Genomic DNA, 19,852 nt, shown 5'->3' with positions numbered 1-19,852 from the left:
AAGAGCTGCTCTTTTCACTCTGGCTTTTTTCTCCTCTCCCAAGCAGTACAAGCCTGATTGCTTGGTTGGACTCGATGATCTTAGAGGTCTTTTCCAACCTTAATGATTCTATGATTCTATAAGCCTCAGGAATACTCCCACTGACTATGCAAAGGAGATGTACACTTATCCACCTACAGAGTCATCGTCCCCAGCCCACCTGCTCTCCTGTCTTCCATTCTCCATCCTGCTTTGGGCACGGAGAGGCCTTCAGGAGCCAACAGTGCTGGCCCGTTCCCACCCCAGGGACAGGTTAGCTCCCTCCCATGTGGGGCCCAACCTGTCACCAGCAAGGAGGTCTCTCCCAAAGATATCCCACCTAGTTACTCATGCTCAGGCTTAGTGGGTTCAGCTTGAAGTGGCATGGCTGCCGGTTGGCTTTGGCTGTTGGAGAGCTGATCTGCATGAATATGTCATACTTTGCTACATTAAATCAAATATCCCATGCTATTCAGTAAGTTCCCCACCACAGGTTTCTCTCTGTGGTGTTTTAGAGTCAGTGTTGTACCTTTGCAGGGTGTCCTTACTTACTTCTTAGACCTCACTGGAGGCTCAGTGTGTTGAAGTCACTGCTCGTGAGACAAACTATACCTGTGCTGAAAGGTCAAATGCAATGAATGTGATACTCAGGTGCTGAATATTGTTTGTTTGGACTGATCAGAACATTTCTAAAGCGACTTACACCAAATTCTTCCTGTGCTCAAAACCATTTTTCCCAATGAGCCATGTTTACAAATGCCAAAAATATTTTGAACCAGGAGTTATGAAAGCCTGAAAGCACTTACTTATAGAGGGCTGTTTCAACATTGCAAATACTTATATGCAGTTGAGCCAGGTCCTGTTGCTTATGAGAACAGCCTTCACCAATCTGTCAACACTGCCTTGTCCTAACTTGTCCAAGTGAGAGCTCAGAAAATCAATGTGACGTGAAGAGACTCTCAAGGTGCCACTGTGCAAATATAATGCTGGTGCAGGGCAGAAGGATGGTGAATCTGGCAGGTACAAAGAAGTTTGTAACTTTGCACAGATTAATATTTTTATAGGTCATTTAATACCATAGAGACTTCTCATCTTTTGGAATTAATCAATTGTTCTTCTGGAAAGGTAAAAACCTTCGCATTTTTCTTAATATACTAAATTTAATTGTGACTTAAATGTCTTGGTCCATAACATATTTTTTAAGGATTAAAAGAGTTCAGACCTTTTGTTGAGCCATTTTTACACTGAACTTTACCAATTCCAGGACAACAGGGAGTTCTTCAACAAAGTCAAATACCAATCTACCTTCCTCCCCAAACTCAGGAGATTTTCCACAGTTTGCATTATACCATCTTGCTCTATAATTTTGTTTCCCTTCCCTACATTGGACTTTCACTCATCCTTTCCATTCCTTCAGCTAAAAGACAACAGCTTAGGGTAGAGAGTATTTTTATTTTACTTGTCTTAGAATTCCCTGGCATTGGTTTAGCATGGTAAAAATGTGATTAATAAGTAAATAAAAGTACTGGCATAACCAGGAACTCTATTCAGAAATGGTCTCATAACTCCTGCTTCACCCCTGCCAAGTGGGGTTTCTATTTTAATATCGATACTTAGCAGAATTCATGGCCATGTCCCAATTTCTGATCTACAGAGCACAGAGAAATATTTCCAATTATCACCTCCAAAGTGTTTTCAAAGCAGCAGATAGTGATTACCTGAAAAATAAATGGAATCTCTCAATGACTTCAGGGATTCAGCCAAACCACCAAAAATCAGGCTTTTAACATTCCCCACGTGAATTCCCCCACACTGTGTCTCAAAACCAGAATTAAAAGTTGTGTGGCATTACCCTAAAAGCTCTCAACCTCTCCTTTCCTCAAAAGCCAGAAATCAAGGGCACTAGGATAATAATGGGCCAGATTTGCACTAAGACACTTTACCTGGGGTCTCGCCTCAGACATGGATTTACAAGGAGTACAAATACCAACCCTGTTAACCCAATAATTTGCAGTGTTTTATATTATATTTAAAACAGAATTAATGTATTTACATTCATTTTATTGTCCATTTGCACTGTCAGGAAAAAATAACTAAACCAGTGGAACTGAAGTGCACAGATCGAGGACCTTCACAACGAAGGAAGAAGTACACCTCGTGCCGAAGAAGTACACTTTGTGGCAAAGAGTGCTTCAGTAAAAGAAGTGCTACAAAGATAGAAATAAAATTGAAAAAAGAAGTACAAGATTGCTTTTATATTTTGCAGATATTCAAAATAGCATATAAATACATATATATAAAAAAATAGGATATATATATATTAAAGAAATGTGAATTTTGCTTCACTCAAAATATTTTATGGACTTTGGGAGACTTTCATATAAAGACTAACTCTTATTTTCTGGTTTTAAGTAAAGGATGCTTCTTTTTCTCCTGTCCCTCTTCCACCAAAGAAGGGCATGGAAGGAGGACATAAAAGAAAAAAATGTTGGGTTTCAGGTTTTAACCAGAATAATAACCCCACTTTTTACTGCACACATTTCGTTCAAAAAGCCATTTTTTGTGACAAAATGTTTCAGCCAAGGGCTCGGTCTTTTATGTTCATCTACAGTGACCTGCAGCATTTCAGCATGCCGTACTTCTAGCACGACTGTTTCTAGCAAAGCCTAAAACAAAGCCCAGGCACAACCCTAGAGGCCTCTATAACAACGAGCAGAAGCCAGGTCAAAATAATGCTTCCTCTGCCGACTACTCCAAATGAGTTCTTCTCCTTGACAAGCATCAACCTAGGCTAAGCCCATCCCTCCCTAAAAGCCTGATTGCATCCCCAAACGCGAGGATTTCAGGCTGCTCATCCCATGAGTGCACTTCACAGCATCCCTATATAGGTCTGGTAGATCTTTTCTCTCTCTTTTCCCTCCCCACAGTTCCCTCCTTTCATTATAAGAGGGCTCCTGTACAATTTAATCTAAGGGAAACTTTCTCACCCACTCCAGCAGAGCTGAACAGAGTCAACCAAACCAGAGGCTTGCTTTGCCCTGCCGCCGCCTTCTCATCACTACCAGTAGCAAAGTTACAAGTGAGTTCAGCAGGGAGAGGAGTAAGTTTTTACCATAAACGTAGCCCTACCTCTCACTCCCCATGCCCAGCAAACGCTAGATTGGTTTTAAAATAAATTTCCTTAACAACCAAGTACTACTATTTAACAGGACCCGTGAGCCCTTCCATAGCATTTTACAATTCAAAATCACTGCATAAGTATTAATTAGCCTTAATGACTCATATTACCTAATAAGATAATGAAAAACCCTGCAGCTCACAATATCTACTTCTATTTTCAGTGAGAGATGAAATGCATCTTTTAAAAGGATGTATTTTCTTCTAATTCCTTTTCTGCACATCCCTGTAATAACTTCTGGAAATAATTCAAAGTGTGTCGTGGCATTTTTTTTTTCCTTCTTAATTTGCGAAGGCTAATTTATTGCACCAAATAATTGGTCTTTTGCCACAAAACAAAAATACAGAGGTTTAGTGATAATATTTCTTCCTTAGGAGGCTTTCTGTTGAATGATGACTGGTGTGGACTCACTGTTTGGTAAGGAGATGTGGATTTCTTTATGGAGAATAGCAACGTCTGTCTTGGTTTCTTTCTGGGTTGCCACTGCCAAGGTAATACTTAATGGATTAAGTCTTGTGAAATAAATTCTGTAAATAGAATGTGGGCTGAGATCATTTCAACTCATTTCCCCTGCGTCCCCTTCCCGTCCTGGAAGCTGTCAAGTACAAGCAGCCTGCAAGCAGCCTGTTCTCCCAGTGTTAGTCTTGAGTCTCACTAGATGCATTAAACAGCTTGTTTTTCACATACTTTCTGTCATGGCATTAAAAAAAAAAAATTGCAAGAAAAAAACCAACCCTTCTCAATTCCACCCATCGCTATAAACTGGATACAGCTAATCTTGCAAGGGCACCAAACATTGCTCTGTTTGTCCGTCATTAGAGCACTAGAAACCTCTGTTTATGATAGAATTATAGTTGAATCTGAAGGATTTTAAAGAAAGGAACTGAATCAACTGTGGGTTTGTAAACAAACAATATGGTTTTGACGTCAGCCGTATCATTTCATGTGCTGGAACAGTTTCTATCATGTGGCCAGTTCCTGTCCCTGAAGAGTATCTAATTTAATTTAGATGTATTCATGATATGGGACAGCACGTCAAATCCAAGAAACTACAGGGTACTGCTGAAGGCAAGGGCTATTCTGGAACGATTGCATAAGCTGTACTTCGAAGGAGCAGCAGAGACCTTTTGGCTCAAGGAAGAAAGGGGAAAGCTGTGTCTACTATAGAAGAAAGAAAAAAAGAAAGTGAGGGGGAAGGGAAGTGTACAGAGTGAGGACTGTCAAGGGGAAGGACTCTGTTTCTCCTTTAGAAATACACCAGTTCGAGGGGTTTTTTCTGCATTAATGTTATCCAAAAAAATCTGCATAACTTTTTCCAGAGCAATAAATCCTATCCGCAGCTTTCTGCAGTTCTTCCAATTTTGCTTTCAGTCCTTCTTGGGTTCCTCTCTCTCTGTGCTCTTTCTGGACTCGCCCCGCAGACAACGGCCACGGAGGACAACTCATCCGGGGAGATTTTCTGTTAGGTACCGCTCCAGCATCAAAGGGGCTATGCACTCCGCAGCACCACGCCGAGCCCTTGAGTCCTGGTGCGATCAGTGTGACCCCAAGGGGCAACGCAGAGCCCCTACGGCAGGAGCCCCACTCCACCCCCAGGCACAGGCAGCCGGGGCTGCTAACTGCCCCTAGGTTAGGAGCTGACACCTGGGTGATGCAAGAACACCAGCAAGATCCCACTTTGCTACTGCTGATAGCGACTGAAATATATTTTACGCTGCAGTTATCTAAGGGCACCAATGTGGGAAAATTTATTTTCATACAGAGCACAATTCTGATTGCTGAAAAAAACCCCGTTGCTGTCAACTGAATTTAAAGGGACTCCCTGTGTGGATAAAAAATTATTTGTGAGCCTATGTGTTTATCAGCTTGGGCCTTAAATGATATGAATTTCTCTGGAAACGTATTCCAATGAACAGCATAACAATGATACAGTATGTTGTCTTTTTTTTTTTTTTAAACTAGATAGTATTTTCTACTCCACTGATTCCAGTTCCCCAGGTTTGCAGAAAACCTAGTGCCTCCCAGAGGTGTTGTAGAGCTCCGTGCTGGGTACTCAGCTCTGGCTGTATGCACACGCACACCACCAGCATCTTCCCAACACAGCTACCCGTATGCCTACACATTTGGAAAGAAAATAGGAGACAATTCCCCTTGCTGTTATTTTATGCCACGGAATCCTGACTACTTGTTGAAAAACTATTTCCAATAAAAATGTAATTTTTTTTCCAAGGAAAGTTGATGCTTTTTACCAAAAAAATATATTTCTCAAAAACTCAAACTCTAGTTTTAGCCAAAAACATGAGACCAGCCTTAGGTGTATTCTATTATATTCAGACCGATACTATAAGACAATCACAGGAGTTACAACCAGTTGTGCTTGGTTATTTACAGTGGAAGGCAAGCTGCAATTCTTCCCTTTGATCTATTTGTTGGCTTCAGGATTACATTTCTAAACCTTGCTTTTTAATCACTGTAAACATCAGAGCAGAAGAATTTGGTGGAGGGAAAATTAACTACTACTTTGTGGTTTTGATCAGACTGGGCTTTTGATGCCTCCTCTTCCCCAGTTTCAGTGCCTGAGCTTTACGGCTGACACCACCACAGAGTCTCAGATTCTGGGATCTCACATGCACTGTAGTTCTCTGCCTACATCCCCGTTCCCCAATACACCCCCTGGGTCTGACGCCGTCCCCAGCTGAAGCGGGGCAGGGTGCCGCACAGACATTATCCCACGATGAACATCGATACGCCATGTTGTCACTTCGTCTCTCAGAGGCAGCTTCCCTCGCGAGTAAGCCTGGAAAGTCACACTTTTCCAAGACCCCTCACCCATGCCTTTATTTCTGCAGCGCTGGCAAATCTCTGAAGCCGAGGAACCCGAGAATTGCTGGTGGGAATTCATGAAAGATGTCCCATGGAGCAGAGCAGAGGTGCCCAAGCTACCTTTAAACGAGATAACCGGGGTATAGTAGCAGTCTTTCTGCCACAGGATGGAGCTCAGTGCAGGCTGCAAAGCGTTCCTAGGAAGCTGGATAAATACTCAAGCATCTCTGTCACTGATGTCCATCCTGCTGCTTCTCGATGGCTATCAGCGCCCATGCTGGCGGCTCAAAAAACCTCGTTTAGGTAGGTCTGAAACCCATTGCAGAGCCTGCACCATCGATACGCCTCCAAGCAGATAAATTCCAAAGTGACTAGAAGAAAATCCTGTAGGGGAAGGTCTTGATCGTGTCTGAAAAAGTATACGATACAAAAAAAGTGGGAGAAAAAAAGAGCCAGCTTTTGTGAAAAGTGAGCATGTGAACCCTGCGGCTTCGATTTTGTCCCACTTACTCTGTTCACCATCTCTGCAAAGTGTTTCTCGCACAGAACTGTATTTTTAACAACGCTGAAAAGAACCTGCCAGAATTGGAAGCTCAAGCTACATTTACCCTGGATAAATGGGACGCAAATGTCACGTAAGAGGTTAAATGGCAGAGGGAGGGTTTTTTTTCTCTTTTTAAACCAAGGATGACAAAATTAGTATTAATGGGGCTGATCTTTCTGACTGTGAAATCTCACTGGATATAAATATTTAACAAGAGAAATCGGCAGAGTTCTCCTTCTACCTGAGTACAATGCACAACCAGAAACTGCTTTACTGAAGGAGTTAAAGTTTTCTGCAATAATGCAACAAATCACTCTATGCAACAAACAGCTGACACATTCTGTGGCAGTTTCCCCACAAACTTCAATCTATGGGGAAAAAAAAATCTTGATTTATTATATAGCATTTGGACAGTTGCGAAAGAAAATTTGCCAAAGATCAGAATAATCAACTCTTTCACCCAAGCAGGTTTTTTATGGAAGAAAAAAGCACAGAATGGGTCTGAGCAAAATAAATAAAAATTCCACACTTTTAACCAACAGAACCTTTTGCGTCATGCAGAAATATTTACAGACATCCAGAATCTTGTATCATCAAAAAGACACTCTGGCCTTTAAAATTACAACTTTTTCTTATATTTTTGTTTACTGATGGCCTTTAAACTAGTGGGTATCCCTAACTTGTGGCATCTTGTCATGACGTGTTTGTCAAACGCAGGAATTTTTAAAGCTGTGCCTTGCTATTTTTCCCCTTCCCCTGAAACATCTCTCTTTTGCTAAGCTATCATCTGTGAATTTTAAAGATAGCAGAACACCCGTCTACTAGCAGCATCCACCACATGAGTCATTGTCACTAGTGTCTCAAACACCAGTTTTCATCGATTGAATGGGCCGATAATGCCAATATTAACCTGGAAAGAGCTAGCTGGTTTAATACAATTAAATACAGCCAGGAAGAGGGTGGCAAATAGAAACGTACATAGCCATTCATAGTATACAAGTATACATATACATATATCCCTCAGAGCCCAGTAAAGGTCTTAGCGTAGCATCCCTGTTCCACTCGCCTATTTAATTAGCACACAATGAAGGCCCCTGAATTTCCCTGCAAAAGGTGTTGTGTACTTTGGACAAAAAAGAAAGGAGAAAAGAAGTTGCTTTTAAGTGCAATCCAAAAAAATAGCTCCTTTGGCTAAATGGTACTTTTAATAAAGATGTTTCCAGTGTTTGTTTATTTATCAAAAAAACAGTGTTTCTCTCGGGTGTTTTGATTTTTGTTTCTGTGCACAAGAAGGAAGGGGAAAAAAGGGCTTTACTAAGCAAGTCTTTCAGTAAGACACCAGATGATGGATAGTCAAACACAGAGTCTCCTGTAAACATAGAGGGAACCAAAAGGTATGAACTGACTCATAATTGTGTCAACACAGGTCGCAGACCCTTGGTTTATTTCAGCCTTCCTGTTTTTCACAGATTTCTTTTCACGCTACACTTTTTTTTTAAGACACAGACTCTTTTCAGTACACCTTAGTGGGGTGCAAAAGCCCCAAAAAACCAAAAGTTTTTACACCAAAATCTGGGCACCTACACACATATGTAGGCTGTACTGCCACAATTACAACACCAGCATTTTCCATCCATGGCTTACGGCTGCATTAAACTAAGCCCTGCCTTTCTTCACAGCACTCCACGCCCGCTCTAAATCAAAAGGTCCATCCCATCCCTGCCTCCAGCTTTTCCACGGAGGCTCTTGGGAAGCATCCAGAAAAGGGGAGTACAACAAAACCTCAACAGCCTAGTCCTTCAGTTCATGCAACCCTCGAAGACTCGGTGTGATGATTTTTTTTTTTTAATGTGTGGCAAAGTGGCAAGACTGTGTCTGACCAGAAGTGCTGGGAGGCTGACACACAGCAAAGAGGTCTGCGGTGAGCAGAACCTACCAGTATTTGTCTTGATCTCTAAACACATTGAATTGAGGCTGTGGTCTTTTCCTTGTATAGAGTTGTCCTTCTCTGCTGGTTGCCTATTTCCATAGAGATTGGAAGGAAAAATTTTTAGGAAAAATTTCTTTACTGAAAGGGTTATCAAGACTGGAACAGGCTGCCCAGGGAAGTATTTAAATACTTCCATCCCTGGAAGTATTTAAAAGACATGTAGATGAGGCGCTTGGGGACATGGTGTAGTGGGCATGGTGGTCTTGGGTTGACGGCTGGACTCGATGATCTTAGAGGTCTTTTCCAACCTTAATGATTCTATGATTCCATGATTCTATGAAAAGCCTCTCTGGGGTCTCTATTTCATTATCAAATTTGATTGGCACTGAACAGTGGGCTAAGAAGTTGTTAGAGAAGGGACTGATGGGCAGACACACCGAGCAGTTGGATCCCCTGCAAATCACAGAGCAGTTCAGCTGATGGTTCAAGAAAGGTGTTTCAGTACATTCCCTCACAAAATCACCTGCGGAGACACCCTGTGGCCTGAAATCCTGAGATCCTTTTAAATGACTTGCAGAAAATAACAAATGAAGGTGGGTTAAAGTCAAGGGAGTTGTTCTTCCTCAGCAGAGACAATAAAAGAAGCAGTTTAAGGCCAGACTGCAATGACCTGTACTTGTCCCTGGATGTCCATGAGCCACACAGAGCCCAGCGCAATGCATCTGCACGTACAACGGATCCACCTTGAGCACCTCAGATCACCCACACACGTGCAAATGACTTAATGCTACAGACCCAGAGAGGCTGGCTCATCCAAAATGTGTCAGATCCCCTGTATGAGCAAGGAGAAGTTTATAAGCAGCGACTGTTTGACTGGGATGTTTCAACCTCAGCTAGATTAATTGAAAAACAGTAGAGCCAGCACGGACAGATGACCTTACTCAGGCTGAGCAGTGCCTCATTCCTTGTGTAATCACATCCAGCTCAGCGGGAAGGCTACTCAATAAAAATCAGAGTCACAGAATAAGGATTTAGACCTTATTTCCCATTGTGTAAAAGTCAGTTGCTAAAATTCCCAGTCAACAGGTAATCTTTGCAGTGAAGCCAAATCCACCACGAGCATCACAAGGGCTCTTGCCCTGTTACTTCACCAATTCATCCACAAAAAAATATGCAAATCAAATTACATTTAGGACAAAGCTGACACCAAAACAATGCCAGAAACAGCATTTCAGAAACAAATCATTGGCAGACTTAATTTTTTTAAGACTACTAATTCTAGGATATTACACCTTTGTAAAGAGCAAGCATTTTATCTGGTGCCATTTTCCCCTGTAGGAATCAAGGTTGATGGAACAATGGAGAGAATTCCCTATGCAAATTACAATCTATTAAGTCAGATTTGCTTCCAGCAGGGTCTGTACCTTCAGAAATTGTTCCAGGGTTTGTGTGCCTGTTGAGTGACCATAAACTGGGAAAACCTACAGTCTTTTCTCCTGCCTCCCCCTCCTTTCTTTACCTCCTTTTAGCTCTACAGCAGAAGACGAGGGAAGCAAAGTTTACTGAAGGAGACCATGAAAAGAGTTTCAAAACATTCCACATATTTTCTCTGCAAAAACATGCCGTGAATTTCGAATGTACATAGTGCCAGGGCGCTGTCACTCAGACCCCAGGAGTTCACCCAAGTTAGACAAATTATGCTGCCCGTTATCTCAGTTGTTACAGTTTCTTGCCATTCATTCATTGCCAGCGTCAGCGTAGGGGAGAAAAGGAGCCTCAATTGCTGAAGTTAACCTCTTGCGGTGAGATCAGTAATACCGGGCTTTCCAGTGGAGAATTCACAAGGAGATAGCTGTTAGCCTTGTTTGCCAAGGCAGCAGTCAAAAGAATGCTGAATTTTGGCAGGTATGAGCAGGAGAAATGCTGTGTTATGGAAACGGCCACTGCAAGCTCCCTTCCAAATCTGCAGTGTTTGGCCCACATCAGTAAAACAAAGTAATTTAAAAAAAATTTTTACATGTCCTATAAAAAGACTACATGAAGTAGTGTTGTGGTTTGAAGAGATGATGGTACTGCTGAGCAAACCTGCCTGGCTGAGGGCAGTGGCTGCCGCTTCAAACATCATATCCAGAGTATAATTAATATTAACCTTCAACTGCATCAGCAATCTCTCTGCTTTCATCAAGTCTCATTTCCTCCCTGATAAAGAGCTAGTTATTATGAGGGAATGCAGGATGTGATGAGGGGATTCATTTCTGAAGGTCCTTTATACAGCCACGTTAGCCCTGGTAGGTACCAAGTCAAAGCATCTGTCCCATATGCCAGGTATTGTCCCACTGTAAAGTCCCTCCACCCCCCAGAGCCTGTGCATGCAAACCTGCCTTGCAAGTGCATTACCCCATCCCTCCTGCCTGATCCGCAGTGCCTCGTTAGGAACCAGAAAATGTTGAGTTTGCACGGTAGCATCATGGGAGGTACATACTTTGCACGCCCATCTCTAGACTGATTCCATTTAATGATGAGTACCTTTAATGCCGTTCTGCTGAACCAGTTTTGATAGCACATTTTATTTATGCAATACTTCCAAAGAAGGGAAAAGGTCTTACCTATTGTCCTTCGGAGATCTTCACACTGGCTAATGTGAGGGAATTTCAAGATTTCCTTCCACTTTTTGCTTTTGCCTTTGCGTTTCCCTCCACCCCCTGCAGAGAAAGAAATATCAGGATTAGATTGCTTTGGGGACATAGCCCCATCCAGAGTTTACCAGCCCAGTCACAGTTCTTATGGGTATCATTAATAATTAAAGCTGAGACACTGTGTACAGATCAAGTCTGAGCTTGTCTGGGCTGACACAGACCAAGGAGGTGGCATCTGGCAGAAGACCAGGTTGGTAAAGGTTGGGAGTTCAGATGGGTCCATCAGGTCCAGTTCAGATGACAGTGCTGAACTGAGCATCTCCAACATCATCTCTGACCCAGCTGACAGCCATTTCGCACAAGTCAAATAATCTTGTAAAATTACAGCTCGCATCTTTTCAACCTGGATCTCCCCCTTCTGGTTTTGGGATGAGCCCTGATTCCATCCCAAAGGAAGTGCTGGCAACTGAAGACCAAACTTCAGTTCTTGCCATCCATCCCTCACATTACATATACTGCCAACGTGGCATTACCACTGACGTTACACACTCTGGTCACTGCTGCTTCCACAGGAGGAGAACAATGAGAGAAAATTAATGTAATATCCTCAGGAAGAGAAAATCTCTTTTTGGTTCTTTTCTCCCCTTCTCACTCTTCCCTGCGATTTCTTGAACTGGACTGTCCTCAAGGTGAATGACCTAGCTGGCTTCCTCCAGCTCTGGCTGAATGAGGTCCAAGACCCTCAGCCTTTCCATGCCGATGTATCTCCCTCATCAATGTCCCTTCATAAATACCTTGCTGCAGGCATCATTGGCATCTCTAGGTGCCATATCTGAGCTTGCAAGCCTTCTGCAGCGGGCTCTGACCAGTAATGGTAGTGTTTCCAGCATACCTCACTTTGCTTCTTGCTGGGATCACCAGACGACGCAGTGCCTGTGGGGTTAGGCTCCCTCAGCCCAAGCAAGCCTAACACACATGCTGTGTGTGCCCTCCCCCAGTGCCTGCTAGATGGGCACCCACATCTGAAACAGCTCAGCCCAGGAGGACGTTTTTAGATTTTTCTTGCCTTTTTTTTTTTTTTCACTATCATTGGGCACATTTTTACTCCAGCCCTCCCCTGGGTTTCTCTTTCATGCCGACACATTTTTTATGCTGCCACATCAGCACTACTGCAGAGGGCAGGAGGTGTGGTGTGGTGCTGGGGCTTTCGTTCCAGGCTCGTTCGTGTACCTGTCCTGCTCAAAGAGGCTGCACAGCCGCTGGAGAAAGAGTATCCCTCCGGACGTGAAAGCCCAGATGCAGACTGAGATTCTCCGAGTCGCTCTATTTACTGCAATTCAGTCCCCGCACACAAAATCTGATTCACTTGAGTCTATTTTACATGCGCTGGCACGTCGAATGAGTAATTCAGAGCTGAGTTAATTCTGTAGAGGGGCTGGTAGAGTCACAATTGCAGATTGAGGGTGTGCTGGGTACTACATGATATTGCAGGCTAAATTAGGAGAACGTTGACTCAAAAGGTAGCAGACCATTACAGAAAAAACATGAGCCTTGGAAAAAATTGCAAAGTATTGCTCTCTGTGGGGTCTTTCTGATCCTTCTGCATCTCACCTTTTATTCCTTTGCTTTTGGTGACCAATGGTTTTGTTATTGCAGAGCTTGCCTTGAATTATTTTAAACTCCTTATTGACAGGAATTTATTGTATGTTATGCAATGTAGAGCAGAGATATCTGCACTAGCCATAAAGGAACTAGCTTGTTTAGACGATCAGGAGTACAGCTATGCTACCCTTCTCAGGAATTAGTCTCCGGCAAAGCACAGAGAGCTGCGACTGTCTCCATGCTACGCAGTATTACGCAACGCAGATGTACCCTTTGGGTCTAGAATGAACTCTGCTTCAACCTCCCCTCTTCAGAGCATCCCAAACACTGCTGCTAAAGTCATTTCCTCTCCCATCCCTCCAGCCACAGTATCAGAGAGGCTGTCTTGCTCTCCTCTTGCAGCATACAACCCTTAGTCTTCCAGGCTGACGGTCTTAGGAATGCTACAAGGCTCCGAGAAGCATTTTGTGGCTGGGGTGGGCACTGTGATGGTCCGTTCACCAACTTTGCTGGAGCGCATGGCTCTGCTCTGGTCGCCAGCGACTGCAGGGGTTGGATTTAGCAACCCGAAGGGTCCTCCATTGGCTTTTGTCTCCCTGAAAACTCCCTCCCGCAATCCTGCACAGCTGCTCCTGCTTGCCAGGCTGCCACCTCCACTCACCCCTCTTCTTCTGTTCCAGGGGCCTTCCTGCACACTCCTTGGTGCTCCTGCCCTTATGCCTCATCACATCGCACTGATGCTTCTCTGCCCCCTCCCTTCACACGCTCCCCTGGGGAATGATCCTTCCTCCAGGAATTCCCATTTCCTTCTCTTTGCCAGTCATTCTCTTTGGCTGCGTTTTCTTCCCTGAACTATTGCTTCATGTTTTTCCTCACACTCATTTATCTTGTAAACTTTGAGTTCTCTGCCTTGATGCCAAACCTCCATGGGAATTAAATGAATTAAGCATATATTTATTAGCACTGGGGGAGGGATGGGAAGGAAGGGGAGGGCAAGGAGGGAGGGAAACAGCTGGGCTGATGTCAGAGCAGAATGATCCCCCTTTGACAGCCACAGGGTTTGAATCTGGATTTCTGGATCCCTTCCTCGGGCTGCCAGCTCCCAGAGCAGCTTATCCCACCCCCACGTACCAACACGTGCCTCTCACTTCTGCCCGCAGAGACCCACCCGGCCCTTACCAAGGAATAGAGAGGGGGGTGCTGTAAGGGGGCAGGCAGGAGCTCTCTGCTTAAGGTATGAGCAGGCACCGGAGGCAGCTCAAGAGGTACGCAGCTGCTTGGGCAGCGGTGCCTGCTCGAACAGGATTTCCAATCATTTCTGGACACAGGAGACAATAGGAGCAAGCCAGATGAAAGAACCCTTTAGGCTGCATCTGCTCAACACTGGTACATCTTCACCCACTACTTCTAGAAGAGGGTAGCTTCTAGATGTCTACCCTCTAGATCAAAGCACTGGAGATTTCAGAGCACGCCTGCTTCTCCTGCCACCTTTACAAAAGTCCTCACAAAATGGTTGCATCTTTAGCAGCATCAAGCTGTGCAAAGCATTGCAAAATAGCCCTTTGCTCGAAATGACAGCTCTGAGATTTCTGCAGAGATGAAATGATACTGCTAAGCTGGGCCAGAATGTTTTTAAAATCCATTCGATGTAAAATATATATTGATATATTTACATTGGATGATGTATTTCCGACATTAAATTTCCATCAAAACTGGAGAAAGGCTCTGCGGTCCCCTGTTACAACCGTGATCGATACAGCCAGCGTGTTCTCTTCTCTTTTGTGGCCATCCTCCAAAAATAAGCAGCCTTGCCTGATGAATCATTTGCTCTTAGCTGAGCGTGAAGTAGCGTTACTGTTTTGCCTGTGACGTCTTTATGTTAAAGATTCTGATCAACTGTTTTAATCGACCTGACCTTTCCGCTCTCAGCTTTTCTTGTGGAGCCAGCAGTGTTTGCTGGCTCCAAATGTTAATTCCAGGGGGTTTGAAGGACGTAATGCAGTGAGACAGCTGAGACGGGGTAAATTGTCTAGCAGAGCTACAAGCTAAAAGGGGAGGTTTCCCTGAATAGGTCAGTAATTGTGCAGGTTGCAAAGGGAAGCTTTTCACACATTGCCTTGATTGCTGCCTTTGTGCTGTCTATTCTGGACAGGAGGATTTGCAATCGTCAAGGCAGCTTCTCAGAGCAAGACTTGGCAGATGGGCCATGTTTTAGATGTGAGTTCCATCATGTGGTGTTGGAGGGTCTGACTGCTTTAAGATCTTGGTTTGCTGATGATGACAAAAGGTGAGCTCCCAGCAACAGCGTGAAATCTCAGCTCCACTCCCTTGCATGCACTTAACAACTCAGCATTTGCAAACCGAGGATTGAAGCGAATTCTCTAACGTGTCAACCAGTCCTACAGGAAACAAAAGCATTTGGTCTACATCCTACCTACTGAAAAATACATGGCATTTTTCATATCTTGTGATGCTGGATGGCAAATCTAGCTCTGATGTCTGTGTGCAAGGAGAGAGATATAACCAGAGGCACACATGTAAAACATTTGCAAGCAGGAGTTACCCTTAGCCTAAGGTGCCTATTCTTTTTGCCTCCATTATTCAGGATATTCTTACTCTCATAATACCTAGAGGAGGTAGGAAAGTACCTGCATATTGTTAAGCCAGTGAGCTATTAAGTGGCTTGTCCAAAATGACATGAGAAATCAGAGACAGAGCAAGGAGCTGAAGCCAAGGCCTTGAGCCTGTTAATCCTGCTAATGACAGGATCAAGCCATTCTCCTGTTCAGCTGATTAACGATATTTCATAACACAGAGTTAAATATATCGATGGGTGAATTCATTCCAGCATCATGCCTACAGCATATTCCCTTCGTGCCTCATGCCACGGTGCGAGGTGGCTTTTCAGCATGGCTAAGGTGGCATCACGCTTTTGCTCTGTTCTTGCCCAAGCTGATAAGCCTGCATCACACCCCATGCTGCCAGACCTGGCTAACCCAAGATGGCCAAACATTTCATTGCCTTCAACTGTATTATCTGCAATCTAGCTAATCCACAATTTAGGTAAACTATCCACAGATCACTGAAGGACGACTACAGTTTGTGTCTTCCATTTCGCAACGGTAGCTAGGCTCTCACCCAAGTCCTTCCCAACAAGAGTACAGAGCTCCGATTGCAAGGCCTTGATCACACAGCACATGAAAGCAGTGAAACAAACTCCAAAAAATATTAGAAGTCCAAAAATCATGATTAGTGTCCTTTTTCCACTCAAAAGAAATTCGCATTTCTTCTCCTCTTCCTCTTGCCAGCCTTCCTTTACTCACTCTCTCCCATCAAAGTGTGGGCAGCTATATGGTTTATATGGAATTACCATATTAGATTAAACAAATGGTCTGTCTAGTACAGGACAGACCACAGGCAGCTTCAGAGGAAGGTCTAGAAAGTTGTTTCTGAAGTATTTAGAAAGCAGAAACTTTTTCCATACCCTATTAATTAGATACGGCTAACAAAACATGAAAGTATATTGCTTCCAAAAATTTTCTTCTTCTTTTTTAGAATCTATACTGCTTAAATTCAGGCTGTGCGTATGTTCCTGGTAAATGCCCTGGACTGTTGAATGCCCATTTGTCTTATATGGGTGTGAGTTCCAGAGATTAACCGTGTATTTGTGAAGGACAAGAATACCAATTTTAAATGTGGAACTGCTTATTTTCCTGGAGTGTCTCTTCCTAATGAGACAGCATGAATAAAACGTATCAGCCCATCATTTTTCCCCAAGAATTTTTCATATCTACACATCTAGCCTCAAAGGCAAACAGTTCCACCTATCTTAGACCTGCTTCACGTGGAAGTTCACCCACCAAATTCTTGTTTCATATTAGTCCCAACTACGCTCGGCTGTACTAGCAAATAAAAATGGTTTGTTTTCAAAGAATGAAAGACACTGCTTGCTCTCTGCCCTTCATCCTGCCCTTCTCATCCGGGAAAGCAGGAAAAACCAGGAACCCTGTTTTATCCTTACAAGATCTTAGGTGATACTCCTGACTAACCTGTGCTTAAAACAAGCACTTAGGAGACCACTAGGAACCTCTTTATCAATCTCCTTCTATGTCACCCCAAGGAAAAGGAGGAGAGTATGAGGGCTGGGTTTTCAAAAGCAGGTAGGTGTCCGCCATCCACTGGGACGCACTGCCTCTGCAAACCAGTCTTTAGAGGCTCTCGTGTATAAGATACAACAAAAAGTCCACAACATGCCCTCAAAAGAGAATCACGTTAAGCTCCTTTTATCGATGCTAATCTGTCTTTATCTCCTGCAGCCTTTTCTGATGAACGTGACTCTCAGACTAGTCACAGACCGTGATAACGGTTTTGTGCCCATCTTCCCTGCTGTCACGGCATGTTTGCACATAAATCATCTGCATGTTGCTACAAATACATAAGCCTGACAACCGCTATGTAAACCATCTCATTGCTTTTTGGAAATGAACAGCAGATGTATTTCATGTTTAAGCCTTCAGAGCCACAGACATGGGAATTTCACAAGCAAAAATGCAAGATTCTCCCCAACAGAGTCAGGCTGGCTTTGCAATCTGGTTACCAGAGGACCAGAGGGCAAAACATTTTGTATACAACTGGCACCTAAAGTCCTCTTAACGTTGGCTTACAGAAGTCATTCTTCATAAACAAGTATTTATTGCAGGAATATCTACCTATTATTTAAAAAAGAGGTCAAGTAGTACTGTAAATACCAATGAGTGACTGAAACATGACTTTAATAACATATTTTATATGTTAATAATAATTTATATGTTAATAATAATTTATATGTTAATAATATGCTTTAATAACATCTACTGCCCTGAAGGGACAGAGGAAGCTAAGGGATTAGTCTTTGAAGACTGATCCTCAGGGCTTGACTATCATATGTCAAGGCCATTTTGATACTACTCTAGGAATATAAAGAAGCCTTTACATAAGCTACCTTTACGCCTAGTCAGGGCACATTGAAAGGATCTTAACTAAACCAAAAAAACACACTTTTAATTTTTTCAGTTGGTCTCGAGTGGGCATCCCAAATTGCGGCACTCTCCACGCAAGTCTGCCTAGATCCTCCATTGGGTATTTTTAACGCACATTTGAGATTAATTCAACAAGTTGTCTTTGGGTTTTGGGGGCCAGTTCACATATGCTGGGTGTACGTTTCGCTGCTACGCATGTTAACAGGGAGTTGTTTGGTGATGTGATTTCCCCGGATGCAGTTTAATTTTCCCTTGTGTAAGCACCTTTAGTTTGTCTATTATGGCATCTCTCTCTTTCATGCCTTGTATTTTAACTGTATCGTGCTTATCTGCAGCCGATGAGTGAGCAAAAAGAGATCATTGGCTTTTATGCCACAAACAAAAATAATCCAGAAGATACAAAGTATACTGATGATTTACGATCTATTAGAAAAACAAACAAACAGTAAATCTTATAAAAATAAAACCAGCTATCATCTAAAATAGTAAAAATAAGCACAGCCCCAAATTTTAACTTCTTATTCTTGACCTCAAAGTAAACTAGGCTACTGGCACAAATCCAGGCAGTGCAGTTGTGTTTGGAATGCATCACCATGTATTGGGTGGTTCAACAGGCTGTTGAGATGAACTGCACTGGTGGCTCCAAATTGAAAGGTGCCTGGATAGTATTTGACATTGTAGTTGGCAACAAGAGCAGAAGAGACAATGCAACAAATGAATCTGGAGCCACTGTGCTCCTTTGGAAGCTGTTTCTGGACCTGTAAGGAACTTCCTTCTCTTGAAGGAACATGCAGAGGCTATGATGTCTGAACCTGGGGAGTATTAAGAGATTTTGTCCATCAATGGTGTAGGTAACAGACAACATTTGTCTGTAACACTTCAGTATCGATGATTACTATAGGAGACCAACCTTTTGAACAGAGCTGTTAAGAATCAAGGTTATCACCCTGCTACAAATGCTAAATATCTCAGTCGAGTTTTCCTCCAAACTGGAGCTGAGAGCCAATATTTCAGAGTTCTAGAAAATTCTGATTTAAAGACATTAAACCATTTCATTTTGATAACATTTGAGTCATCTCAGTTCTCTAACGTCAAAACATTATCACAGAACATATCAAATAGAATATTAAGATATATTATATCATTGGAACAAAATGAGTAGGGTAAACTGACATTCTTTACTTTGTTAAAATGATGTTTCTATATTGTCAAAAAGAAGCTAGAAAAAGCAAATCCTTTTTTCTTTTAAGTAGACACTTTCCTGCAAACCCTTTCATTTTTGATAAAACTTCATTCTCAGAAAGGAAGATTCTTTTGTCACAAATGTTCTCAACCATCACATGTTTTGAAGCACACAAGAATTAAACAAGGAACGTGGCCTCCCCATATCTGAATGTTCAAGTGACTCTAAATTCCCACATTCCTTACCGGTTCCCTTAAGTTAATTTGCACAGCTGCGATTTCCATTGACTGTAGGAGACCTGCTTCCCATTCTTCCAGAGAAAGAATGCAAATCCCTGCTCTAGAAATCCTCCTTGAATAGGGCTTGATAACATCTTTCCAGGAAGGAACTCCTCTTTAAGCAATGGCTTTTTAAACTTATGACCTGTTCTATATACTTATTACCCTGTTTTAGTAACACGTATGCAAGCTGCTAACCAAAGCCTCCAAGCCCAAACCTGCAAATGCAACTCATCACCCACCACCCATATATTGCAGATAGCCCATGTAGAATGCCTGGGAGCATGTGTAGTGCTCCTGGATTCAGTGACATCCCTCAAGCAACCCAAATGTTCTTAGGGTTGGCCTCTAAAGCCAAAATACCTCGACAGGACTTGTGGGTCCTAGTTAGATGCTGAGAGAAATGCCTAGAAGTCTAAGAAGGCTCTGCAGATTTGCTGCTCCACATTCTGCAATTCTGATGTTTAGCGACAGAACGGCGCAACGGGCAGCACGAGACAGGCAGAAGGAACATACAAGGAAACCTGGCCCTGGTACAGGCAAATACACGGGGCTCAGCTCTTCTGAAAACCCTGGTGCCGGTTCTAGAGGGACAACATGCAAAAACCCAGCCCTGAGCAGGGAACCATGTGGGTTCGCTCT

General features: G+C 43.0%; 1 protein-coding gene across 1 annotated transcript in view; it reads right to left on the bottom strand.

Annotated features, from left to right (window-relative positions):
- The window catches only part of GRK5 (G protein-coupled receptor kinase 5), a 174,727-nt gene that overhangs the window by 92,956 nt on the left and 61,919 nt on the right, over positions 1–19,852 (bottom strand). The window contains exon 2 of the mRNA XM_075155171.1: positions 11,100–11,195. Within this exon, the coding sequence (XP_075011272.1) occupies positions 11,100–11,195 (96 nt within the window). The remainder of the gene's footprint in view (positions 1–11,099; positions 11,196–19,852) is intronic.

Source organism: Calonectris borealis, chromosome 7, assembly GCF_964195595.1.
Source record: "Calonectris borealis chromosome 7, bCalBor7.hap1.2, whole genome shotgun sequence".
Classification (NCBI taxonomy): Eukaryota; Metazoa; Chordata; class Aves; order Procellariiformes; family Procellariidae; genus Calonectris; species Calonectris borealis.
Note: the sequence above shows the minus strand (reverse complement) of the source record. Positions and strands in the feature narration are given on the sequence as shown.